This window comes from Arvicanthis niloticus, chromosome 14 (genome assembly GCF_011762505.2).
Source record: "Arvicanthis niloticus isolate mArvNil1 chromosome 14, mArvNil1.pat.X, whole genome shotgun sequence".
Classification (NCBI taxonomy): domain Eukaryota; kingdom Metazoa; phylum Chordata; class Mammalia; order Rodentia; family Muridae; genus Arvicanthis; species Arvicanthis niloticus.
This window is the reverse complement of record NC_047671.1, coordinates 75,613,511-75,640,565: the sequence shown is the minus strand read 5'-3', so window position 1 is coordinate 75,640,565 and position 27,055 is coordinate 75,613,511. Positions and strand designations below refer to the sequence as shown.

General features: G+C 38.6%; 1 protein-coding gene across 1 annotated transcript in view; it reads left to right on the top strand.

Moving 5' to 3' along the window:
* Positions 1–524: 524 nt before the first annotated feature.
* Positions 525–27,055, top strand: part of Thoc1 (THO complex subunit 1) — a 44,768-nt gene continuing 18,237 nt past the window's right edge. Inside the window, exons 1-10 of the mRNA XM_034517762.2 lie at positions 525–687; positions 4,282–4,355; positions 4,449–4,509; positions 5,421–5,487; positions 7,390–7,508; positions 8,288–8,336; positions 12,558–12,653; positions 20,133–20,215; positions 21,572–21,645; positions 26,491–26,599. Coding sequence (XP_034373653.1) covers positions 634–687; positions 4,282–4,355; positions 4,449–4,509; positions 5,421–5,487; positions 7,390–7,508; positions 8,288–8,336; positions 12,558–12,653; positions 20,133–20,215; positions 21,572–21,645; positions 26,491–26,599 — 786 coding nt within the window. The 5' untranslated portion in view covers positions 525–633. The remainder of the gene's footprint in view (positions 688–4,281; positions 4,356–4,448; positions 4,510–5,420; positions 5,488–7,389; positions 7,509–8,287; positions 8,337–12,557; positions 12,654–20,132; positions 20,216–21,571; positions 21,646–26,490; positions 26,600–27,055) is intronic.

Below are 27,055 nucleotides of genomic sequence, written 5' to 3'. Positions count from 1 at the left end.
TTTTTTTTGGTTTTTCGAGACAGGGTTTCTCTGTGTAGTCCTGGCTGTCCTGGAACTCACTCTGTAGACCAGGCTGGCCTCGAACTCAGAAATCCACCTGCCTCTGCCTCCCAAGTGCTGGGAGTAAAGGCGTGCGCCACCACCGCCCGGCGAGCCACTTCATTCTTCACAACAGCTCTGTGAAACGGGTGTTATATTCCAGAGCTTCAGGGTCCGTGGGCCACCGGGTTGTCAGACAAACCCGCCATCAGCCACCTCTCTGGCACTCAGACTTCCGGGTGGGGGTAGGGACGTTAAGTGCCGCCGCAGTGCCGCGGCTTCTTCAGGCAAACCACTACTGCGGCTTCTCGAGAGCGCTACCTTCCGGCACAGCCCTTGAAGCGGCACCAAGCCGTCATTCGCCCGCCAGGAAAACCAGCCTTGTCCGTGCCCAGGGAGGAGCCGACAGCGCCAGACACCCTAGGCCGTTCCACTCCAAGTGCCGTCCCAGAGCCCGGCCTATGAGTCACATTGCTGAGCCAGATCAGCCAAGAGCGCTTCACCGCTGGCCACTCTAGCCGCGCCCGTCTTCTTGCGCCCCATCTGACGTCATCACTGGGCGCCGTAGCACAGTGGTGGGCACGCGCAACCAAGATGTCTCCGACGCCGGCGCTTTTCAGTTTGCCCGAAGCGCGGACGCGGTTTACGGTGAGCTGTTGGGGGGGGTGGAGGTGGGGGTGGTGAAGGCCGTGTTTCTGACCTAGCGTTATTCTTTCCCTTATCTCTCGCTGAAAATTTCCCAGGGACTGAAGGGTTTTCGCCGCCGGGTCCGCTCTTGGCCCCTTCCGGGACTGACATTAAGGGAAAGGCACACTGGCTACGCGTCTGTGGGTCCTCCTCTGCCCCTCCGCTGGCGAGTCACGAAACCCCTGGCCCTTGCGGTCTTCTTGTGGGCGAGCATGGAAAGCTCACCCACAGACTAGCTCAGTCAGCTTCAGCTCATCTGCTAGCTGGGCGGAGCAGATTTCTCGGGCAGGAGCCCTGAATTCTGTTTCTGCCCCGCCTCCTACACGACCCGGTGGCTAATCTAGCTGTCAGTTTAACCCCCCATTTCACCGTGCTCATTTCATCCAGAGATGGATAAGGAGCTCCTAAGCGGGAAGAGGCAAACTGACCACCTTGGGAAGGGTTACCAACTGGGAAGAATTACCAGCTGCTGTTTCGTTCTTGCCTGTTTGGGAAAGGGTTGTTGAGCAAATGTTTTGATGATGGTTTGTGTGTCAGAATAACACTAAAAGTTAATATTTTTTTGTCTCTCGTGCATGAGCTAGAAACTAAGAAACCTCTAACCCCTCAAAAAACAAAACTGAATTGACTGACTTTTCTCGTTTTTCCGACTTTAAATCCATGGTCCTTTTTCTGTTGTCCATCACAGCAATATATGTATAAAGAACACAAGCTATTGGGCCCATAATCTCTGCCATTTGTATTAAGATTATATGCACGTTTCGACTTAGATATTTAACTGTGTTTAGGTAGTTGTAATGATACCAGAAGGAAAAATGTGAGAGAGAAAAGAGATTCTTCATAATCAGTAGTTTTCTTAATCATTTTCTGCTTTTCAAGGTGTTTGGTTTTGAGAGATTATACCTTGTTTATGTCATTAGAAATGTTTTCTTCGGCCAGGCAGTGGTGGCACACTCCTTTAATCCCAGCACTTGGAAGGCAGAGGCAGATTTCTGAGTTAGAGCCCAGCCTGGTCTACAGAGTGAGTTCCAGGACAGCCAGGGCTACACAGAGAAACCCTGTCTCAAAAAAAAAAAAAAAAAAAAAAGTTTTCTTCTGTTACAGTAGCCCTGAAAGGAACATCACCCTCTACCCATTTTTCTCAGTCCTGGGGCTAGAACATATCAAGCAAAGAACTCCACTACCAGAGCTAGAGAGATGGCTCAGTAGTTACGAGCACTGGCTGCTCTTGCAGAGGTCCTGAGTTCAATCCCCAGCAACCACATGGTGCCTCACAAGCATCTATGATGGGATCTGATGCCCTCTTCTGTCATGCAGGCATAAATGCAAATGGAGCACTCACACACATACAATACATAAATAACTCTTTGTTGTTGTACAGAAAACTTAGTGCACATTTAACCCAGTGTAGTGGCGAGTTCTTCAGCCTTTGCCTTCTCCAGCTTGGCAATGCGAGCCATAGACTTAGGATCCAGGACGTTACCTCCCAGTGGCGGCGGATCTCGTCATATCTGTCATTATAATTGGTCCTAATGGCTTCCACCAGCTTAGCTAGAGCACCCTTGTCTTCCGAGTTAACCTGTGAAGGCAGCAGTGGTGCAAGTCTTCCTGTGGACCAGGCGCCCCAGCCTGGCCTTTCCCTTGGTGATGCAGTAGGACACCCCCATCTTTCAACACAGGGCATGCAGGAAAACCACCAGCTCAATGGGGTCTACATCATGGGCAATCACCACCAGCTGAGCCTTCTTGTTCTCCACCAAGGTGGTGACTGTATTGACTCCTGCTCGGAGGACAGGTGGTCTCTTAGTTGGGACATCCCCTTTGCCAGCAGCCTTCTTCTCAGCACGGGCCAGTAGCCTTTGCTTCTTCTCTTGCTTTGTCTCTGGCCTGTACTTGTGGGCAAGCTTAAGCAGCTGAGTAGCTGTTTGCCTGTCCAGGGCCTGGGTGAACTGGTTAAGGGCAGGAGGTACTTTGAGCCGCTTATAGAGGATGGCTCTTTGCTGCTGCAGCCTGATGTATCAGGGCCATTTGACAAAGTGTGTTAGATCTCTTGGGCTGGATGTCCTGCCCAATGCTGAAGTTCTTGGGCCTTTTCTCAAACAAAGGATTGACCACCTTTTTGGCCTCCTGTTTCTTGACAACGGTGGGGGCCGGGGCCACCTTCTTCCCCTTGACCTTCTTTCCTTTGGGCATCTTGCTTAGATGGAGAAGAGAACTTTTTTTTTTTTTTTTCTAAAGAGCGCCATTATTGAAGTACAGCAGTGTTTAATTGGGGATCATTTAGATTAGTAGTTCTCAAGCTTTGCTGTGTGGTATTGCCATCTGGAGATCTTATGAAATGAAGATACTTACTCATTTAGCCAGAGATTCTGGGTGTTTGTTTGGAGACAGGGTTTCTCTGTGAGGCTTTAGCTGTCCTAGAACTAGCTCTGTAAACCAGGCTGGGAACTCTGGGAGTTCGAAACCTGCCTCTGCCACCTGAGTGCTAGGATTAAAGGTGCATACCACCACTGCCCTGCTGAGAGTCTGTGTTTTTAAAAAGTTTTAATAAGTTTTTAATAAGTTTTATGCAGTGCCACTGCAAGGATCTACATGCAGCACCACTCATCTTTAACTAGCGAGGGTGGGGAGTCAAGAATAGAATGAGCCCAAGTTTCTTAGCTTACGTAGTAATGGAGCCAACAATGGGCACTTACTGTACACATTGAAGCTGTTATGAAGTAATAAGATGGCTTTCCAGATATGTACAGTATCTGCAATATTTTTGTCCTCTAAATTATGGCCAGTTTAAGACAACCATTTATTTATTCATCCTTAGATTTCCCTGGTACTGTGCCAGCTGAGCAAAATGCTTGGAAGAAGTAGGGCTTGAGCTGAGTCTGAAAGAATGTATAGACTTTGAATGAACAGATAGAAAGAACAGCATGAGTGTGTGAACATGCTGAAATGAGGTTAATAGGAAATGACTTTAAACACTGCCACGCTTCTGTGCATTGTACTAACAGTGGGAGAAAGGCTGGTGACGACAGAATGATGTGGGGAGTGGGTCTTAAGGGAGCCAAAAGCATTTCAAAACCAAACATGTCAATCAAGAACTGAATAAAGATTTGGGGTTTGGATCGTTGTTTAGTCAGGGTTTTGCTATGTAGCCCAGGCTAGACTGGAACTCAGAATTCAGGTTGACCTTAAACTGATGGTTCCCCAGTGCCTGGTTGCAGGATGCCCCATCAAACTTAGCAAGGTTTTGTTGTTGTTGTTGTTGTTGTTGTTGTTGTTGTTGTTTTTAAAAGCAGGAAACATGCATGGATATGATATATAGGAAGGGGAAACTGGTGATGCAGATGTCTAATTAGCTCTTGCCAGGTTTCATATCACAAGGATCAGGATCGTTCAGTGGCATTAGAAATAAACATTAATAAAAATGACTGGCAGAAGATATTTTCTAGTTAAAAACATTTTTTTTTTTTTTTAGTTAGAAAGACTTATAATTGATGAATGGTAAATTTTCATGAACAGCAAAAGCTTTCTAGTTATTTGCCATTTTTATTTTTGTAGAAATCTACCAGAGAAGCCTTGAATAACAAAAATATCAAGCCATTGTTGAATGCCTTCAGTCAGTTACCTGGCAGGTAAAGTACACTGTCCATGAAAAAAGGACTTCATGAATGTTTATATTAATAGTGAACTATTTGTGAAATGAAGGTATTTTATTTTTTTAATAGTGAAAATGAAAAAAAATGTACCCTTGACCAAGCTTTCAGAGGTGTTCTGGAAGAAGAAATTGTAAGTATTTCCCCCCTTTAATAAGTCATGTTATAGAAATTGCTTTATTATTTAAATGGATATTTAAACATTATATAAATGGTGACACACTGTGTAATGGCGTAAGCGGTAGTCCACGAATGTTAAGCATAGAGTAAAGATTCCATGTCCTCATTTTCTAGTGGGATTTTCCTCAGCTATAAACATACATAAATAACTAAGGCTTGTTTAACCCTGCTGAAGAAATTTAACCATGAAGAATCTAAATATTGCCTTTAGCAGGGATCCAGAATGAAAGAAACATTTTTAACATTTATTTTTGATTAAGCAGTAATTGGGTCCCATGGCAGTAGATTCTCTTCTGATAGCCATAATATAATATCCCCCTGTTTTTCAGATAATTCTGGGTCAGACCAATTGATCTTTTTTTCAGAGTTAATCACTTTTCTGTTATGAGGTGCTGAGAAAGTCACTTTTCTTTCAGAGTTTCAACTCTATTTGTAAGAAGAGCAATACATTCTGTTAGTGTTGTGTAACAACACAGTGAGCACTCAGGGATGCTCACTATTACAGTTACCTTCCTGCAGAAGGCCCTCAGCTAAGTCTCCGGTGTAAATATGGGTTCAATCTAGGCCCTGCTGTTGACTTTTACCCGTAGCCTCAGAACTTCTGTACCCAATAAGCTTATAACCATAGTCATGCAAAAGTCAATTATTTCCCAAGTCTGTTGGATTTTGATTGAGTCTTTACTGTTTAATATACTTCTATAGTGTGTATATTACTGTTCATGGTGTTTCATCTTACAAAATAACTTTGTATAAGATATTTTTATTCCTGTATGTATGACTGCTTAATTTCATAGACCTTGTCTTTATTGTTAACAAATTAGTGCAAATTCTTGCTTCTAAATAAAATTGTTTCTCTATTTGTAGATAAATCATTCAGCATGTGAGAACGTTTTAGCTATTATTTCTCTTGCTATTGGGGGAGTAACCGAAAGTAAGTGTTTTTCTGTTTCTTTTTAAAGTTGTTTTAGATCCGACCTGTTCTATTTAAGACTCGCCATACCTCTACCTCTGTCTGCTTTTGTTCATTTTTCTATGTGTGGTGCCAGACACCCAGCATCGGGCCTCATGCATGCTGTTCTACCACTGGCCTGCATTCACAGCTCCCTGTTCATTGTTTGACTTCTACATTCTCATTTCTATTATGTCATGTACATTTGCAATGTCTTTGGGTTTTTTGAGTGTTTTAATCATATACAAATACTGAACATTTATTGTATGCATAGTACTGAGTTAATTTGGAGATTCAGTGATGAGTAAATCATAATCTAGTGGGTAATGGAGGACAGAAATGTGTGACTTTCGTACCGTGCTGTAAGTGCTATGATTAAAGTGTGGTGAATATAATGAAGTGAAAGTGGCTCTCTAAATTAAAAATTTAAAGGAATCAGGAAGAATTTTAAAAAGGAAGAAGAGTTGGGATCTGTGACACATACCTATGAGCCAGCACTTGTAAGGCCGATCAGAAATTTGAGACAAAATAAGAGAAAATGAAAAAAGGAAGATCTGGCCTACAAATAGGAACATGAGGGATTAAGTTTGCCAGAAATAGAGAAGGAAATAGTTATATAAAGGACAGGTTCAGCGTAGCTAGAAAATTGTATGAAACAAGAATGGCAAAGGAAACAAGATGTGTGCGTTAGTTTAAAGGCCAGTGTCTCACGTACTGACAGACACCCTTAGAAGAGTAAGTGCATTCAGTGGACTGCTAGCAGAGAACCTGGGCAGAGGTCTATTAAAAAAAACAGCAGTGGGGCACTGGAAAATGGCTCATTGGCTAAGATTACTTGCTGTTCTTGCAGAGGACCAATATTCAGTTCCTGCATCTATGACAGGCAGCTCATAGCTACTTATAACTCAAGTCCTCTTCTGGCCTCTGCAGGCACCTGTACACATAGGGTGCACATACATATACTCAGGCACACACACATACATATAAATAAATCTTTTGTAAAATTGTATCAGTACCAATATAAGATTAGTTTAAAAGACTTTAAACACAGGGCATAGGCACATAGAGCCTGATACGTGATAAGAATATTCTGAAAATATTTAAATATTTTTAGAAAGTGAAAATAAAAAGCAGTTCATCAATATTTATTAACCCTTTTGGTTCAAATTTTATCTGATGAATTTAAATAATATATGTGAAGATTGCCTTTGAACCTGTTAAGTGTTGTTTGTATCGCATATTCTCTTTCTTTATATCCCTAGAGCACACAAGATAACAAGTGTTTTCCAGTGTTGAAGTGAGCTGTTTTGTAAATCTAACTTTCTAAATTTTCATTTACTTATTAAACTTTTGTGTAAGCATTTTATTAGTTCAGTTTTTATTCATTTATCCAGCATGCTTAGATGAGTTCCCCAACAGTTTTCCTCACCCTATTCCTCAGTTTATAGTGTGTGCTTAGTTCATTAACTTGCTATATTATTTACTTAAGATTGATGATGGCTTTACTACAAACTGGAAACTATGCCTAGAACTTTAGAAAAACATGGACTGGTCTACTTAAGCTGCAAATAAAGGCTTAAATACAATTTCCTGCAGGGGAAAGTCTTATTTTTGAAAGAGATTATTATTAGTAGTACATTATGCTTTGTGTTTCCAATTTGCCCATAAATACGTTTAATTCAGCTTGACACGTACTTATTGAACTTCTATTCAGTGTCAAACATTCAATGGCTAAAACAAACATTCTTTACTGACGTTTATTTTAGAGGCATATAGGAACTTTGACTTTATTATTACTTTGTAATATAGCCTATCCATGGATTCTTTTTCTTGGGCTGGAAGGCAGTGTCACTAGCTCCTCATTGATTTGTACCCCATTTGCAGGTGTCTGTACTGCGTCCACACCATTTGTGCTATTGGGAGATGTCTTAGATTGCCTTCCTTTGGATCAGTGTGACACAATATTCACATTTGTCGAAAAAAATGTTGCTACTTGGAAGTCAGTAAGTGCCTTGGTTTCCTTTCCTGCTAATACTATCTCTATAGAGATAGAATTCAGAAGATAGTTTTGTTTGTGCTTTATTTGCTAATAATTCTAATATTGGTGGTTGCCAAAACGCTTGTCCCTGTGAAAGAATTATATATTATGTAATAATAAGAATCTGATGTAGAGAAAATTTTGAAGTACAAAACTTAATAAATAATTTTAAAGTACATACTTTCAATCAGACATAGTATTGTAAAGTTATGAGGTAACTTATGAGGTAGGAAAGCTGTGTTCCAAGCTAGCCTAGTCTATACAGGGAGAACCTGTCTCACAAATAAAAAAGACTGGGAGATGGCTTAGCCGTTTAGAGTACTTGTTACTCCTTCAGAGAACCTGGGTTTAATTCCCAGCACTCATACATGGTGCCTTACCATCACCTGTAACTCCAGTTCAAAATGATCTGATGCTCTCTTCTAGCCTTTTTGCAGACACCATACACACATGTAGTACACACACACACACACACACACACACACACACACATATATGCAGGAAAAATACTCATAAAATAAAAACAAATTTTTAAAGATAAAGCAAAGACACACACTTCTAGATGATTACAAGTTATTCAATGCTACGCTGTTATACATATTCAAATGAAAATGCTTTGAAATAAGTAAAAGTAGTAAAACAGACTCTTATACATTAGTACTCTTTAATATTTTAATTCCTATGGCTTATTGAAGGGAGTGGGCAACTTCCAAACTATAGTAATAATTTCGGTCTTAATTTCAGAATACATTCTATTCTGCTGGCAAAAATTACTTACTGCGTATGTGCAATGGTAAGTACTTCAATATTAAATTATTGCTTTTAAAACTCTGAATGTGACCAGAAGAATAGGTGCTTTATTATTTAACAATGAAGATGTCTTAAAAGTGGAACAGTCTTATTTATTGAAACTCATCACTCATTTTCATTGATTTTTGTCCACAGAACTTTGTTTCTTTTTTTTTAATTTATTTTTTATTGGATATTTTATTTACATTTCAGATGCCATCCCCTTTCTCCATTTCCCCTCCCTAGAAAACCCCTATCCTGTACCCCCTTCCCCTTTTTGCTTTTATACAATTTTTTTAAAATGTTAACCAAAGGCTTTATAAATTTGGTAATGCTCAATATCAATCAGAAGTGTAACCTAATACCCAACCTAGATATATCAACTATCTTTGACTGGCGGAGACTTGTGAACATCTGTCTCCATGTCTAGCCCCCCTCTCTCTTTCTCTCTCATCACCTAGCTCCTCCTCTCCTCCTCCTCCTCCTCTCCTTACTCCTCCCACCTTAGCTCCTCCTACATATCACCCTTCCTGTTAAAATAAAACTTTTCTCTCAAAATACAGTTAGAGTGCAACTATACCAATTTATGTCTGTAAGGTGCAAGATAGACCTAATACCCAGTCCATCATTTATTGACTAAGCAGAACCTCTGTCATCTCTCCTAAATAAAAGACTTAGTTTTGAACCTGGCTTTTTTTTTTTTTTTTTTTTTTTTTTTTTTTTTTTTTTTTTTTTTTTCTTGGCTTTAGAATGAATGTCAGCTGAAAACCATCTTCTCAAATCTTTTCTCTCAAAGTAAATAGCAAGGATTGGCTATGAGACTATAAGTTTTCAACCCCATCAGAAATCCAGAATGACTGAGTTAACTGAAATTATGGGAAGCACAAAGCATAGCTTCTAAAATTTAGCCAATTTATAGAGACCGCTGAACACCTGGACAGTCCTTATACTACAGAACATTGGAGCATCTGATCTTCACCCTTCTGGCCCAGGATCATCTGACAGACCTAGTGATGCAGAATTATTAAGGGCTGATTACTCTGTCTTGGCAGATATAATCAGTCAACTATTCTGCAAGTGTGTCCTTTTCTGGACAGTAATTTGTAGATGGAAAGAGGCAATTCTTGCCTAGTGGCTGTCTCAACACAATTGGAATAACTCCATAGATGTTCAATTTCTTCTTAGAATCCAAGACAGGAAGCTGTCAGGAGCAGACAGGTCTCTAATCAAAATGAACATTAATACAGAAATGTTTGTAATGTCAATTCTGTGGATTTCTGATGTTTGAAAACCAACTATTTATGTAAGGCAATCTGGACTATTGTCTGGTAACTCCTCTCAGCTGTTTCTAAAGAAAATATAGAAAATACCCTTAATAATAAACTCAAAGCCATGAATTTGCTATATAGGCCCTTAACTCACAGTCTAACCATCTCAAATAAGTTAAAAAAGTTAAAGAAGCACTGGGTCTAAGCCTTGTATTCCTAAATGTGTTATACAGGCACAATGCCTATGATAGTAACAATATTCATCTCACTTTTATATTAATAAGAAGCTCGTACCAATGAAAACCTTAAATTTGAAATCAAAGTAAATTTTGTACCATTTGAGAAATTATAACTTCATCTTAATAACAATTATACATATTTCTACCAGTAGGTTATGGCTATGCAATAAATCCTAGCTAATCCTCCCTGTTCCACCAAAACCACTACTTTTCCCTAGAAAGACAGCCCAATATTAACCACCTCAGTCCCCAAGCCCAGGGAATAGGGGTGCCAACTCTTCATTAACTTCTTCAAGCTGATTATGGGTGTTGAGATATTAGAAGAGGGGTTGGAGGAAGAGTAAATTGATAAGCCTCTGACACTGTGTCTTCACTGCGTCCAGCTAGAATTCCAGAACATCAGAGGTTCGATCAGGTCTGCTCAGCTTGCCTGATGAGTAGATACACCAAGGCTATGTATTCTGTAATATACAATTCTCAAAACAAATTTTAGTATGAAGATAATTATTTGTTTGAATTCTGGAATCTAGTCATCTGGCAGCCTGCCTCTGTCATGTCTAATCCATGTAATTCTGGGAGTTTCTATGAGGGTGTGCTCCCACCATCCTCCCATTTTCACCTTCCTGCTCTCAAATTTCCCAACATCAGGGAATCCAAACTTTCAGGCACCTAGGCCCTCCACTTTCACTGATGCCTAACCCCTTACCCCATTCTCCCCCTCCAATTACTATGAGGGTGTGCTCCCAGCATCCTCTTATTCCTGCCTGCCTGCTCTTGCAATTCTCCAACACTAGGGAATCCAAACTTTCAGGTACCAAGGCTGTCCACTTCCACTGATGCCTGCCAAGGCCACCCTCAACTACCTATACAGGTGGAGCCATGCATCCCTCCCTTTGTGTTCTCGGGCTGGAGATTTTAGGATGGCTACTCCAGCTTGTTTCTTAAGACCATTTGCTTGAAAAATTGTTTTCCGGCCTTTTACTCTAACCTACTGAGGTGGGTTTCCTGTATGCAGCAAAATGGTGGGTCCCATTTATGTATCCAGTCCATTAGCTTATGTCTTTTAACTGGGGAATTGAGTCCATTGATGTTAAGAGATATTAAGGAACAGTGATTGTTGTCTCCTGTTATTTTTGTTATTAGAGGTGAAGTTATCTTTGTGTGGCTGTCTTCTTTTGGATTTGTTGGAAGAGGATTACTTTCTTGCTCTTTTTAGGGTATAATTCCCTCCTTGTATTGGAGCTTTCCTGCTGTTATCCTTTGTAATGCTGGGTTTGTGGAAAGATATTGTGTAAATTTGGTTTTGTCTTGGAATATCTTGGTTTCTCCATCTATGGCACTTGAGAGTTTTGCTGGGTATAGTAGCCTGGGCTAGCATTTGTGTTCTCTTAGGGTCTGTATGACATCTCTCCAGCATCTTCTAGCTTTTATAGTCTCTGGTGAGAAGTCTGGTGTAATTCTGATAGGTCTGCCTTTATATGTTACTTGGCCTTTCTCCCTTACTGCATTTAATATTCTTTCTTTGTTTTGTGCACTTGGTGTTTTGATTATTATGTAACGGGAAGTATTTCTTTTCTGGTCTAGTCTATTTGGCATTCTATAGGCTTCTTGTATGTTTATGGGCATCTCTTTCTTTAGATTAGGGAAGTTTTCTTCTATAATTTTGTTGAAGATATTTATTGGCCCTTTAAGTTGGGAATCTTCACTCTCATCTATACCTATTATCCTTAGGTTTGGTCTCCTCATTGTGTCCTGGATTTCCTGGATATATTGTGTTAAGAACTTTTTGCATTTTGCATATTCTTTGACAGTTGTGTCGATATTTTTTATGGTATCTTCTGCATCTGAGATTCTTTCTTCTATCTCTTGTATTCTGTTGGTGATGCTTGTGTCTATGACTCCTGATTTCTTTCCTAGGTTTTCTATCTCCAGGGTAGTCTCCCTTTGTGATTTCTTGATTGTTTCTACTTCCATTTTTATGTCTGGATGGTTTTGTTCAATTCCTTCACCTGTTTGGTTGTGTTCTTGTAATTCTTTAAGGGATTTTTGTGTTTCCACTTTAAAGGCTTCTTCTACCTGTTTACCTGTGTTCTCAAGTTTTTTGAGAGTATTATTTATGTCCTTCCTAAAGTCCTCTATCATCATCATTAGAAGTGATTTTAAATGTGAATCTTGCTTTCCTGGTGATATGGGGAATTCAGGACTTTCTAGTGTGGGAGAACTAGGTTCTAATGATGCCAGGTACCCTGGGTTACTGATGCTTATGTTCTTGCTCTTGCCTTTTGCCATCTGTATCTCCTTAGTGCTACCTGCTCTGTCTCTGACTGGAGCCTGTCTTTCCTATTATCTTGGTTGTATCAGAACTTTGTGGGGTGGGTGTAACTACTGGGGTAAGTGCTGGGGCCCAAAATCTGGGCAGTGCTCAAGGGCAGACAGGATACTGCCCAGGTTAGAGCTCTGGGAGTCCAGTTTCCTCTGGGTTCTTAGGGATTGGGGGTAGAGCTGCTGCCCAAGATCTGCTCAGTGCTCTGGCCCAGACCGGAAGGAACCCCAGAACTTTGTTTCTAACTTATAATATTTTCTTTTACAATGACTGCTACTTCCATTTTGAGAACGCTTGCTTTAGGAATATCCTGGACAAATAGTTAAAAATTCAGGTACGATTATAATAAATATAAAATGATCTTTTCTGTGTTGTTCGTTTCTGAACATTGTTAGATCTCCTCAGAAGATTGTCTAAATCTCAGAATACAGTTTTCTGTGGAAGAATTCAGCTCTTTTTGGCCAGGCTTTTTCCTCTATCTGAGAAATCAGGTAAGTTTCTATACATTATATTCTTTTTAAGGAAATCTCTACCGGTTTTTATTGGAGTAAAATCTGTCATAATAAGAAAACTTAACATAAAATACTGAAAGCATAGAAAATTGCTTTATTTTCTTATAAATTCACCATTTCTAGCTATGAACTTAAGTTCAAAGTTTATTAACAATGTGCTACTGAATATATATGTGTGTATATAATATATGTAGGTATGAACTATTCTGTCTATATTTCATTTTATAATATAAGCCTATTCTGTCTCCATTTTCTGTTACAGTAATTGCATTTAGTCATATTTAGTTCATTTAATTTTAGACTTTTTTAAACAATAAATTGTTATTGTGTACATGAGTGCTTTACCTGTGCATGTCTATGCTTACCATACATATGTTACCATGGAGCTAGCATTACAGATGGTTGTACGCCACCTGTGTAGTGGCTTTGTCCTCTGTAAGAGCAGCAAGTGCTCTTACCCGCTTGAGTTATCTCTCCAGCCCCTATTTTACAACGTTTTATTGTGAAATGTAACTCATTGCAAAGTATGTAACATAAATGTAGTGATGAAGCAAATATTTACAGAACCATTGCTTGTCTCCAAAACTGGAGCCTTCCCTGTCTTTGATCTATTCAGATGTACCAGATTTTATTATCTCCTTGATTTGGTTTTTCCTTGCCTTTAATATATTATTGTGATGATTGTATTAAAACATGATGTGCATACAGTGGTGCATGCCTATAGTAAGCTTATAGAACATGTTAATGGTGGATTTGTGTGCTTTCTTTTGGTCATGTTAGGTCTAGGTTTTCTCTTTCCTAGTCATTTCTTGGTTAGTCTTAATATGTGTTTACTACTTCCTTCATCTGTGTTCACTGTCCCTTAGTCTTTTCTTTAGTACAGAACTTGTCTTAGAATTTCTAATGTTGCAATAAATACCATCATCAACAATAACTTGGGGAGGAAAAGATTTATTTCAGCTTAAAACTCCATCACACTCTATTGCTGAGAGAATTTAGGGCAAGAACTCCAGGCAGGAACCTAAAGGCAGGAAATGACACAAACTGTAGAGAAGTTCTAAATATTGGCTTGCACCTTATGGCTTGCTCATTTTGCTTTTTTCCCCCTCTTTTGAGGCAAGATCTTACTATATAGTTCTGTCTGTCCTGGAATTCACTATGTAGACCAGGCTGGCCTTCAACTTACTGCCTCTGCCTCCGGAGTGCTAGGATTAAAAGCATGTGCTACTACTGTAGCCAGCTCATCAGTTTGCTTTCTTACATACTCTGATACTAGAACAGCACAGCCAGCGGTAGCACAGCCCACATTGTTCTCCCCAACCCATCCCCTTCCCCCAATAGTCACCAATCAAGAAGATGCATGCTTGCCTACAGGTCAGTCTTATAGAAGCATTTTCTCAACTGTGGTTCCCTCTTCTCAGATGTCTTTATGTCAAGTTCACACACATACACCAAACACACAACCAGACATAACTGTTGTCATACATGAAATCTTTCTCATGAAATCTGAATTTCTCTTTAATCCTTGTATGAGTTCAGTGGCTTTAAAATGCTAGGGTTGGTACTAGATAGATTTCATTTATAATAATCTTAATATTCTAGTCTCTTATTCTTTGTTATTCTTTTTAAACTCTCTCTCTCTCTCTCTTTCTCTCTCTCTCTCTCTCTGTGTGTGTGTGTGTGTGTGTGTGTGTGTGTGTGTGTGTACACATGCATATATATATATGGAGATCAAAAGACAATTTATGGGAGTCAGTTCTCTCCTACCATGTGGGTCCTCGGAATGGAACTCATGTTATCATTTCATGGCCTTCGTCTTGAGTTCTATAGACTAATCAGATGTCTAACTTTTTTTTCCCCAAAATACTTTATCAGTATTTGTATATACATACATACTTATACATGTATACACATATACATACATATATGAACAATAATTAAATAAGATGTATTTGAAAAGTATTGGGGGTTGGGAAGAGTGGGAGGAAGGAGAGAAAGAAAAAAATTATGTAAATACAGTGCTCATATATGAAATTCTCAAAGGAATCCATTTTTTAAAAACATTCAACAGATTAACTTGCATTTTACAATATGAAAATAAATATGACCTATAATTATGTTGAAGGACATTTTAACTCATTACAAACTTTGAAATTTAAAATGAAATCAATAAAAATTATTTTACCCAGCATACTAACAAAAACCACAATAGCATTTTATAATTTAAAGTATTTCTGAGAACAAGAAAATGGATTGTCAGAAGCTAAGTCAGCAGAGCCAGGGGGACACTGTGTGTTATTTCTTTTCTTTTCATTTCTTTTTCTTTATTTTGTCTTTTTATTATTATTATCAAATCATAATTTTTACTTTTTAACACAGGGGTTATAAACACGAAAATGCAGGATGTGGGGAAGGGGATGACACAGGAGCATAGATGTTCAGGGGGAGTACAGATATCTTTCAGAACAGGGTATCAGCTGGGTGAAGGTTCAGGGGTCAGGTCACTATGACTCTGCCTATGCTTCACTTGTCCTTATCTAAGTTGGTATTATCTGCCAAGGCTGCCTATTTACAAGGTCTATAACTACTCAAGCTGGTAGATTTCCACAAAAGCTGCCTGTTTACAATAGTTTATAGACATCTGTTTCAGTGTTTTTCCATAGAGACCCAAGACTTTGTGTTAGCAGGCATGTATGTCAGGCCTATTGCTGATTTTAGGCTTATGGCTGATTTTAGGCCTTCAGTTTATAAACAGGGCTGCCCCTGACATCTCCTCCCTTCTCCAGTTATAGAAGGGTTGTGGCGATTCTAATCTTGCCAAGGCAGGGATAGAGGCCTGACCTCCAGTAATTAAAGGGGACCTTGTAATGGCTCCAGTCCTCCTGTCGTTCGTTGTCCAGTGAGGCATGAGGGCCATACCCGTCCCGATGTCTTTTTCCTGGAGAGGGGATACTTTTGACATCAACCCCTATGCAGTCAGGCTTGACCCTCAGGGAACCCAGAAACATATTTTTAACTTTTATTTATATTCCCTTGCAGTGCTTAGCCTCGCAGTCTAAGCAAGAATTCAGATCGCCAGACAGAGTGGGTTCTGGGTGGACCCTCTCTGCTTAGTCTAGGGGCAGAAGTCCCCTCTTTTAGGTTGGGTGGAGATGGGACTAGGGAGCACCCTGGATAGAGTAACATCCTCATCTAGAGTCTTGTGGTCCTCCATAGCTAACTTATGATAATGTATCTGAATAGATTTTGCTATCAGATTATCTATCTGTTGTTTCACAAAGTTAGTCAGCCTATTTAAGGCCCAGGGACCAAAAAGGAAATAAGCAAAAATAACCTAATTAATGGTCCCAAGATGGGAGGAAGTAGGGTTAACAATCATGGAGAGGTTGAAGACCAATTCTTGTACAAGCTCTCATTTTTCTCTTTCTCTCTCTGTCTTTTCTCAAGACCTTTTCTGGCCTTTTTCATGCTCTCTTTAATCATCCCTGTTTTTTCTATGTAAAAGCAGCATTCTTCTTTAAGGGCTGTACAGAGTCTAGAGCTGTATACAATCTTTTCTATTGTAAAAGAGAAAATCAAGTCCAATAAACTTTGCAATTTGGGGGGATTGCATCAGACAGCAAAACGAGGGATTTCTTCAGATTAGTGATGTCAGTCTATAGCTGTTTGACGTCCTTGTCAAAGGCCCATTGGAGATCTGAGTAGTATAAGTCCGGAGGCCAGCATCAGGATTAGAACTCCTAACAGCAGACATCACCAGTGATTAATTTTTTATCTGGAAAGGAAAAAAGAAGGGAATTCTCAGGGAAATTTCTCTTCCCTGGATGTCAATTGTTATTCATCTTATTTATAATTGGGCCTGGTTTTGTGGGGGTATCTATTTAATTCATTAATCTTTTTGGCGTCCATTTAGCTGTGCCTTCTGTGGTATCAAACATGTATATCAATCCTCGGCCCCATGTAGGAACTGGGTCCTGGCCATTCCATTTAAGAGTAAAAGGGTCCTTCCACATAGTTGTGGCTTAGTTTTTATTGGTCTCAGCGATGCCAGTGGCAATCAGCAGCAGATTTGCCATGAACTTTCAATTTTAGAAAGTTAAGAGTAAACAAGGCATGCCCTTCCACCCTCAGAGAGTCATGAAGACGCTATTTAAAGAAATATAATTCTTTATTAATAATTTCTTTTATCAAAAGACTATTATAAAACAACCAACAATTAGTCAATCTATATCAATCTATATAATATATAAATTAATGAGAGCTTCTTCTACTTTTTGTAAAATTACTCCTCTTTGGTCAATTAATTGTTGAGAGAAATTAGGATTTGCATCTCTCTTGAGAATATTAAACAGAGACATAAATTCTTTTGTGAAGAGCTTAAAATAAGATCTTAGCCAATAAGCATCTCCTGGAAACCTTTGAAAATCTTTGAAATAAGTAAACTATCTTTTTTTTCCAGACCCATTATCTGGGTTTTTTTGTTTTTTTTTTTTTTTTTTTTTTTTTTTGGATATTTTACATATTTACCTTTCACTGTTATCTCCACTTCCTTTCTCCCCCAAAACCCCTTATCCCATACCCCCTCTTCCAATTTTTATGAGGGTGTGCTCCCACCATTCTCCCAATCCCGCCTCCCTGCTCTCACATTCCCCAACACTATGGATACAATCTTTCGGGGAACATGGCCCTCCACTTCCATTGTTGCCTAACGAGGCCACCCTCAGTTACCTATACAAGTGGAGCCATGAGTCCCTCCCTTTAGATGTCTAACTTTTGAAAGATACTTTTTTCACTGCTTTTAAGATGTTCTTTGATTTTACTATGATGTGTGTGTGTGTGTGTGTGTGTGTGTGTGTGTGTGTGTGTGTATTGCTTTTTTTTACCTAATACTCTTTGGATTTGTTGACATTTTAAATTTGGATTCTTGTCTTTTACCACTTTCTAAAAATTGTAGTGATTACATCTTTACATTTTATAAATGCTTTTTTCTATTTTTTGCATTTCCAATTATATATCATCTATTCTTAATGTATCTATAGTACAACCACTTTATGCTTATCCCTGACTAGCTTACAAAATAAATGAGATTCATACTATGGTTATTTTATTTGGGTTTGACAATTACTGGGAGTGGGGCGGGGTGTTAATCTTTAATCTTCTCTTCTAACTGCTGGCCTGGCCATCTCCCCACCAGTATATCCCATACTTGCTGTTTCTCCTGGCCATGTGCTTATGGTCCATTGAGGCATCCTCCTTTCCTCTTCTTCCTTCTCTTCCAGGCCTCTCCTCACTCCCCTCTCTTCTCTACCCCCAACCAAGTAACTCAAAACCCACCTACCTTGAATTCCTCCAGTCATTGGCTGTAGTCAAATTTATATAACCAATCGTTTTAAATCAAGGAAAACGATTTGCACAACAAAAGCTTATAAACAAGAGAATTCCCTGGCAGGCCTAGACCTTGGGTACAGATTTTACCATTACAACACATAGCAACAGAACAAACCTCAACAAGTACCTGTCTTTTATTCTACCTACTTGCCTGAATATTAATCTGTCTGTCTCTCTTCATTACACTCTGAATAAGTTGATGTCGTTCTCATTTCTGGGAGGTCTTTTCATTTTTTAGCTTTTTACTCCCTGTTGAACTTTGTTTTCTAGTTTTAAGATATGGTAAGCATTTCTTGTCTATATCTGATCATTTCAGTATGTTATATTTTAGTGATATCTTTTTGTGGTTTTGTTTTTAACATTCTGTCTTATGTTTCTGATAACTATTGTATGTTATTTTTTGAGAAGAACAGTTTTGAGTCCCAGGATGGATATCTTCCTTGAGAGAGGGTTTTCATTGCTTATATATGATGCCTCTAAGCTCAGGGCCTGTTATTCTCTTCATCATCCAGAAAATTCAGCACCAGGCTACAATTTTTCACTGTTGCCTAAAGACGTAGATTTGAAAATAGCTTGATAAGAGATTTCTCCATTTATTATATTTTTCTCCCTTTTTTGACCCCAAATTCTAATAGAACAACTGAATTTCACATCTGATTCTCTGTGACAAGAATTAAAAGGGTAGTATAGCTATCCAAATACCATTATGTAACATCACTAGTATCTAGTGCTGATACAGTTATTAACTCTAAGGAATCCACATTGCTACAATACTCACTGCCAACTGGAGACATTAGAATTTCATCAGCTTGATCACTACTTCCATTTTCTATTCCAGGATCCACGTTACATTTCATCTTCATGTTACCTAGTTTCTCCAGTCACAGTCCCTTGGTCTTATCTTTTGTGACTTGACAAATAGGAATTGAAGTTAGGCTTTTGAAGAACACAGAGGGAACTGATGTACCTTCTCAAAGCATCATTTTGAAGTTGATGTTGACATGTCAGCATCAACATGTTGATGTTGATTCTAGCAGTGTTATTATCACTCATTGCTTAGTTAAGATGGTATCTCCTATTTGTCCCTGTATATTAGGATTGCAGCTTTTTCCTTTGTGATCTGTAATGTTTATGAGGAGAGATATTTTGAGACAATACACAGATACTTCTTTTCTCCTAAATCTTTGTCTGCAAATATCCATCAGTGGATTTTGCCTGATATGAATATTATTAGGGCATCATAGCAATTTTCTCACTTTTTCTATGTTTCTATGTTTCTAATCCTTCCACAAGGGAAAGTTGTCTTCTTGCTGGCATACTAGTTTAGTTATCTCTTTCCAAATGAACTGTAGGTATTTTATTTCTTGACTTAGAATGTCATATTATCCAGACAACAGTTTGAGCAACAGTTTCCAGTCCCCATGCCCTAGTAATAGAATGCCCCTAGAGTTGGATCAAGTTAAAGGTCACCTACCCCTGCATCCCCTCATGTACTTTAGATCAGGCCCCCTTAGCTCATTTGGGTGTCTCTCTATCTTGCTAATAGGGAACCTCAACATACTGGACTTAGGCAGAATAAAACACTCTTTGTATTTACATACTATTTGAGGCCAGGATATCATTCTTCAGCAAATCATGGACTCTTAATTAATATATATATATATTCTGTTTCTGCCACTGGGAGCTCTTTCAGATTTTCTCAGTATAGATTATTATCTAGGCTTATCTCTTTTTTTCCAAGAACCTTTCATCTCAGAATGGTAGTTAAAACCAAAATAAAAACCAGGATCTGAACCTATGATACACTTATTGTGTCTAGACACTCTCAGCAAGCAGAACAAGGAAAGCCAAATAATTTGACCATCTCTATAATATTTTGATTCATTATATTCTCTCAAATTGAAATAAATTCTTTAGCAAAATTCTAAATACTATGTATTCTGTAGATTCGTTTTGAATTTTATGAATACAAAGGACTAATGTAGCCTGGCACATGCCTGTTTCTCACACTTACAAGACTCATAGGCAGAAAACTGACAGTGTATTTGCATGAAAATCTCTTTTCCATAGGTCTCAATTTGCAGAGTCAGTTTAACCTGGAAAACGTCACTGTTTTCAATACAAATGAGCAGGAGAGCACCCTGGGTCAGAAGGTAAGGTTGATAAGAAACCTTCTCACAGAGCATACTTAGAAGTTTTTGTTAAAATAGTTGATGTAAATAAGGCCTTTAAATCACCAAAAATTTGAAGACCTTTAACTTCATTTACAAACTTTTATTAGTTTGTGTGTACATGTGCACAGAGACAACTGTGGAATTGGTCCTACCCTCCCTCCTCTGTGTGACTCTCAAGGACTGTACTTGGGTCACTAGGCTTATACAGCAGATGAATTTCCCTGCTGAGAGATCTCATTTGGCCCTTCATTTTTAATATATTAAAGTAGTACGTGTTATATGTAAAAATTTCAAACTATTTAGAGTACAAAGGATAGTCACTATAATCAAAATTATATTATGTTGTTGTTGAGTAGCTTGTCCTCTGTTGAAGTAGACGTTAGAGAAGTTGTGGTCAGCTCTCTCATGGACATAATCATAAGGTAGTTACAGATGGAAAGTACTTTCCACTATGAATGTTATTTATGGTTTTTACATGTTTTCTGTAAATGTGTATTATTTCTATAACTGCTCCTAATATTCTCCATCTAATCTTATAAGACTTTTATTGAGTACTTGTACAAAGTGATGTTTTTCCCAGATTAGATGATGTACTATATAAAGTTCTTACATTCATTTTCTTTTTTAAACAGATATGTTTTAGTTTAATTACAGATTAGATTTCAGAATGGATGTATCGTAATTTCTTGTCAGTAGACATTTAAATCATCTATTTTGCTTTGTTTTTTTAATTTTAAGCCAGGGTCTCCCACAGCCCAAACTGCTCTTGAACTCCCGGGAGAGCTGGAGATGACCTTGAGCTCTTGATCCTCCTGCCTTCTCTCCCAGGGCCGGCTTGTGTTGCCCTGCCCAGCTCAAATAGTATGTAGTAGTAAGAAATAGTTAACAGTGCAGTAAATTGTGTATATGATTACTAACCCATACACATATCTCCTTAGAATAAGTGAAACTGCTTAGTCAAAGTGTACATGCATTTCAGATTTTGTTGTTACGTCTCAGAAAAAGTACCTCCATATGTATTACTGCCAGTGACAAGGGAAGATTGCCTGTGCATTTTTCTACAACCTTAACCCCTACATTAGCTTCTAGCCTTTTTCAGTAGTAGTAGTACACTGTTTCAGTGATGAAAAATATTTGCAGAATAAGGTAGGGTTATTGTCATACTACTCTTGGTTTCCTGTCACCCAAAATGCCCATTGCCTTAAAGATTATAGGTAACTAGGCTTCCCTAATAATAATTGTGTAACAATATAGAAATTACTTAATTGTATAACATGTCATCTTTCGTTCAATGACTACTTGATGACAGAGTGGGTTTGGTTTTGTTTTGTTCAGCATACTGAGGACAGAGAGGAAGGGATGGATGTAGAAGAAGGTGAAATGGGAGATGATGAAGCCCCCACAACTTGGTGAGTTTTTAGAGCTTAAGATTTCCTGATTTACAGAGATGACCCTTTTAATGAGATATCAAATACTACAATGAAGATACAGACAAGAAGGGGGGAGTTGTGCTTATAGGTTTTTCTTATATATACCCTTCATGTGTGTTAAATAAAATAATAAATCTCGAATCACTAGTAGGCTGTTATCAGTTGCCTTCTAAATTATGGGCAAATACTTAACTGTTTGAGCAGCCCAACTTATACATACCCTAACCATGGCAACCTTAGCCCCTCTCTTCTCCCTTCCATTAAACTATGGGCCTAGTATTCATGGTAAGTGTACTGACTTAATGACATGTGAAGAATTAGAAACCTCCCTTTCTCTTTCTCTTTTTCTTATCACTCTTTTCTTACTGAGTTCTGAGCCTTTGTTGCAGGTAATCTCTTCATAGTACTAGTTTAGAAGCAGTGATGAGAAGGGGGACCAGAAGACCAAAGTCTTCCTGGGCTGTCCATGTCTGAAACAATAGGCAATACTGTCAGTTGTAAATGAACGAATTTCTGTAATTGCTGCCCAGAAGATCAAAAAGGGAGAAATATTTGATATCCCAGATTTCAAATTCAATCATATATTCACATAAGAAACATTTAGAAGTGATGTATCCCCAGATTTAACTCTAGTGCTTGCTTGCTAGTCATATGACCTTCAACAAGTGGTTTCCTACAACTGAGTTGTGGGTCCTTTAAAATGTAGAAGTGCTGCCTACTCACTGTGGTTGTTGAAAGGATTCAGAAAGAAGACGATAAAAAGTGGTCTTCTAAGGCACTTGGTATTTTTCATAGTAGTTGCTGATGAAACATACAGTGGAAAACATGAAGCACACAGAAAAGTATCTCTTTATTTTCTAGTCACTTTCTAACCGTTATCCATTATTCTAGTTGTGGTTACTCTTTTTATAGAGACCAATTTGTTTACATATATCATGGATAAAATGGACCTTTAGGGTCAGCCTATGCAACACTGGGCAGAATAATAGGCGCTAAGATAGTGAATTATCTGAAGTGTAAATAGAATCTCAGAAATACTCTGCTAGCTAGTTACTGATTAGTCTAGTTGAGTGCTTTCAGGTCTATTGTCGTGGGATCATAAACTAGTCCAAAGGGCTAGCAAAGATGACCCGTGAGTAAAGGTGCCTGCTACCAACTCTGACAACCTGACTTTGATCCCCAGGACACACATTGTGGAGAGAACTAACTTCCACAAGTTGTCCAAGGACCTCTCCACTCGTCCTATGGCGCACACACACATACATACACACTAAACAAATACATAAAAGTAAATAAACTCAACCACAGAATATTGTTTAAATAGGATCAGCATTCAGCTATCTTCTTTGTCTATTGTAAATAATTTTATGAATGGAGGAAGAAAGTATATGGAGAATTATAATTCTTCATGAGCCTTAAGAAGTGAATTTAGCTGCAGCAGAGATATAATTCAGCTATTGAGAGTACTTGTTCTTATAGAGGACCCAGGTTTGGTTCCCAGCACCCACACGGCAGCTTACAACTATATTATACTCCAGTTCTAGGGGAAGCTGTTGTGCTCATAATACATATATACAGACACACAAAACTGTCATACTATTAAAATTAATAAACCTAAAATAAAAGAACTGAATTTGTGGCTGGACTTGGTAGCACATACCGTTAATCCCATCCTTTGGGAGCTAAAGCAAGTGGATCTCTATGAGTTCAAGGCCAGTGTGGTCTACATAGCAAGTATCAGGCCAGCCAGGGGTAAACAGTGAGACTCTGCCTCAAAAGTAAAACATAATAACTATCACTACCACAACAACAACTGAATTACAAAGCATAACATATTACCTATAAATTTATAATATGGAGTCTATTTTAGATTTGATTCAAATAATAAATAAATATTTTATTTGTTTTTTTTTTTGTTGTTGTTGTTGTTGTTGTTGCTGTTTTTCCCTGGAAGTCTTAGCTACAGACACGTGTGAGCCACCATGTGGATGCTGGGAATTGAACCCAGGTCCTCTGGAAGAGCAACCAGTGCTCTTAACCTCTGAGCTATATCTCTTCAGCCCCAAACATTTTTACACTAAAATTCATATATAAGATTCTATAAAATGGTTCAGTGGACCAGGAGTGTTAGTGTAAACCTATCATCCCAGAACCCGAGAGGATTAGGCTACAGGGCTGCCTTGAATTTTGAGGGCAGCTTGGGTAATGTAGTAAGACTCTATCTCAAAATAATGACACCAAAAATGTTTAACACTTTCTTTAAAATATCATTTTTTGAAACATTTTAATTCAAGATACTTAGGTAACATTCTATTGTTTTGTTGTTCATGTTAGGATGAATATTCCTTTGGTGACCATACTGTTCTTAAAATTCTAAGCTCAAGAGACCTTCCTGCCTCATGCCCAAGTGTCTGGGTTTGACTGCATCTTACTTCAGACATTCTATTTTAGACAGTGACTCTGATTTTGTTTTTGTTTTTGATTTTTGGCCAAGGACAAGGAAATGGAAATGGGCTTCAGGCAGGAATTTAACATTAGGCTAGAACAAAGAAGTAATTTCAGGCAGGCATCTAAATCTTAGACAGTAATTCTCACCTCTAATTTGTTACTGCTTACAAATGTAATAAGTTGGGCCTACTGGTACAGGCCTATAATCCTAGCTGCTGGGGAGGCTAAGGCAGGAAGATCCAAGATTTCGAGTGTGTTGCATCCTATTTAAACAGCTTCCCTGTGGGTGAGTCCCTGTACTTTAACATTTGTGAATTTGTTTAGTGTGCACATGCATGTGCCAGAACACAAAGCCAAAGGTCAGAGGACACCTTGTGGAAGTCTGTTCTCTTTTTCCATTATGTGAATGGAAAGATAGCAAAAACCTGTCTAAAAAAAAAGCTGGGAGTGGGGGTGCTGCATGCCTTTAATCCCAGCAGAGGAAGGCAATACAGGTGGATCTCTGAGTTCAAGGCCCCAGGGTTACAAAGAGAAGCCCTGTCTCAAAAAAAAAAAAAAAAAAAAAAAAAAAAAAAAAAAAAAAAAACAGAACAAAAAACAAATGAGGAAAACGATGATGCAGCTCAGTAGTTGAGCATTCACCTATTGTGCATGAAATCCTGGGCTCAATGCTCTGTTATATAACATTGTGCACGTGAGCATGTGCGTGCATGCGTTACATGCCTTGTGTGGGTAAATAGGAAATCTAGGTTTTTAAAGAATAGTTCAAGTGGACAGTAAATTGGTATTTGGCATGTAGACTCTTCCAAGTTTATTTAAAGAGCTGGAGGTATAGCTCAGTGAAGCTCTTACCTGGCAAACAGAAACCCTAGGTTCAATCTCAGCACCAAAAAACCAATTCATTTAGCCATGAAAGAATATAGACAGCAAAGGGCAATATATATATAAAGTGGGAGATATTTTAGTACCTCAACTATAAAATTTTCCTAGTATGTTGATACTGCTTGAAAATTTACTCTGGAAAGGGGGCATATCTCAATGGGAAAGTATTTGCTGAGTTTGATCCCCCCAGCACCATAGATGAAACTGATTCTGTAAGGCACCTCACCACCAAACCAGTTAAAGAAGGTTGGGAATGACAATCAGCAACTTGGAATAAAATTCTTCAGAGCGTAAAAGGATACCCTAAGGAGAAGAAATTCTGGGGACCTAAGTTTGAATCCTCAGAACCCATGTAGATCCAGGCACTATAGCATGCATCTATACTCCCAGAGCTCCTACAGGAGAATACCCAGAAGCTCACAGATAAACTAACCTAGTGTACACTGCAGCAAACAACAGAGATTCTGCCTTGAAGGAGGTGGAAAGCAAGACCTACCTACACCCAGCCTGTTGTTTTCCAATGTCCACACATGTACCTGCACTCACACACATACATCATAAATACACATATGCATGCACACACAAAAAAGATGGCTAAAAACAAAAGATTTTTTTTAAAGGATTTGTTTTTATGTGTATGTGTGTCTGCATGTACACATGAGTGCAGGTGCCTCTGGAGGCTAGAGAGGTGTGCAGTCCCTACAACTGAAGTTTCATGCAGTTTTGAGCTGCCGTATGTGCCTGATGTGGCTGCCTAGCAGAGCTCCAGGCCTCTGCAAAACACTAAGGGCTGCTAACTGCAGAATTATCTCTCTGGCCCTTAAATGAACAAACGATTCTTATTGGTATCAAACTTCATATTCAGATCTTCTAGTTACTGAAACAGAGATGAACATATAAATGGCTGCATGATTCTCTCTGCCAGAGATAACCTTTCATTTTTCTTAGGAAGAATCCCCTGGTCCCACATAGTATCGTAGCTAAACTGGAAGTTGAATTAGTAGTGCCATAATGAAGTCACTGGAGAAAGGCCTGCTTTTGTGATGCTAACTTGATTTGTTTCTTACTTATTTGTCGTATACTAGCATTTCCTAGAGTAGTGGGTAGATGGGCATTATCACTTTAAATGGTTTAAGTCTAGAAAGAGGCATTCCAAAATAGTACTTATTCATGGGGTAGCCTAGGAACTCATTTCTTCTGACTTTGTTTTTCAGCATGTTTGTCCTTTTCCCCGTAGTGCAGTAAAACAGACGGTAAAACACGGCCCACATAACGCACATATGACTTCTTCCAACTGATTTTATATAACCACTCCTAGCAGGTTTTCAAATCCCTTCAGACTGTTTCTAAAAGTTTATGTCATTTCTTTTAATATATACTTTTTAGGGAACAGAAATCTTTTATGAGCTTCTGAAAAAGTTTTGTATCCCAGGGGAAAACATTTATATGTCTGTCAAGTAATTTAAGTGATTTAATACAATATTTATTTTATAGTTCTATTCCAATTGATTACAACCTGTATAGAAAATTCTGGTCACTTCAGGATTACTTCAGGAACCCAGTACAATGCTATGAAAAGATTTCATGGAAAACTTTTCTCAAGGTGAGTCACAGACCTCTCAAGTTGATACTTCACAGACAGTGGCAGGTGTAGACTTTATATTGTTCAAATACTTTTCATTATAAAACTCTTCTTCTGATGGTTTTAATACCATATATATATACACACACATACACACACTAAATTGTGAATTGATTCTTTGTTTGTTTGTTTGGTTGGTTGGTTGGTTTTTTTGTTTTTGTTTTTCGAGACAGGGTTTCTCTGTATAGCCCTGGCTGTCCTGGAACTCACTCTGTATGTAGACCAGGCTGGCCTCAAACTCAGAAATCCGCCTGCCTCTGCCTCCCAAGTGCTGGGATTAAAGGCATGCGCCACCACCGCCCGGCGTGAATTGATTCTTAACCACTGATTTTTGTAGTATAGTTTTTAAGTGGCTTTAGATTTAAAAGTTAGTAATTAAAGCCTCGGGGGATTATTTTTCATAGTAATTACTGTCAA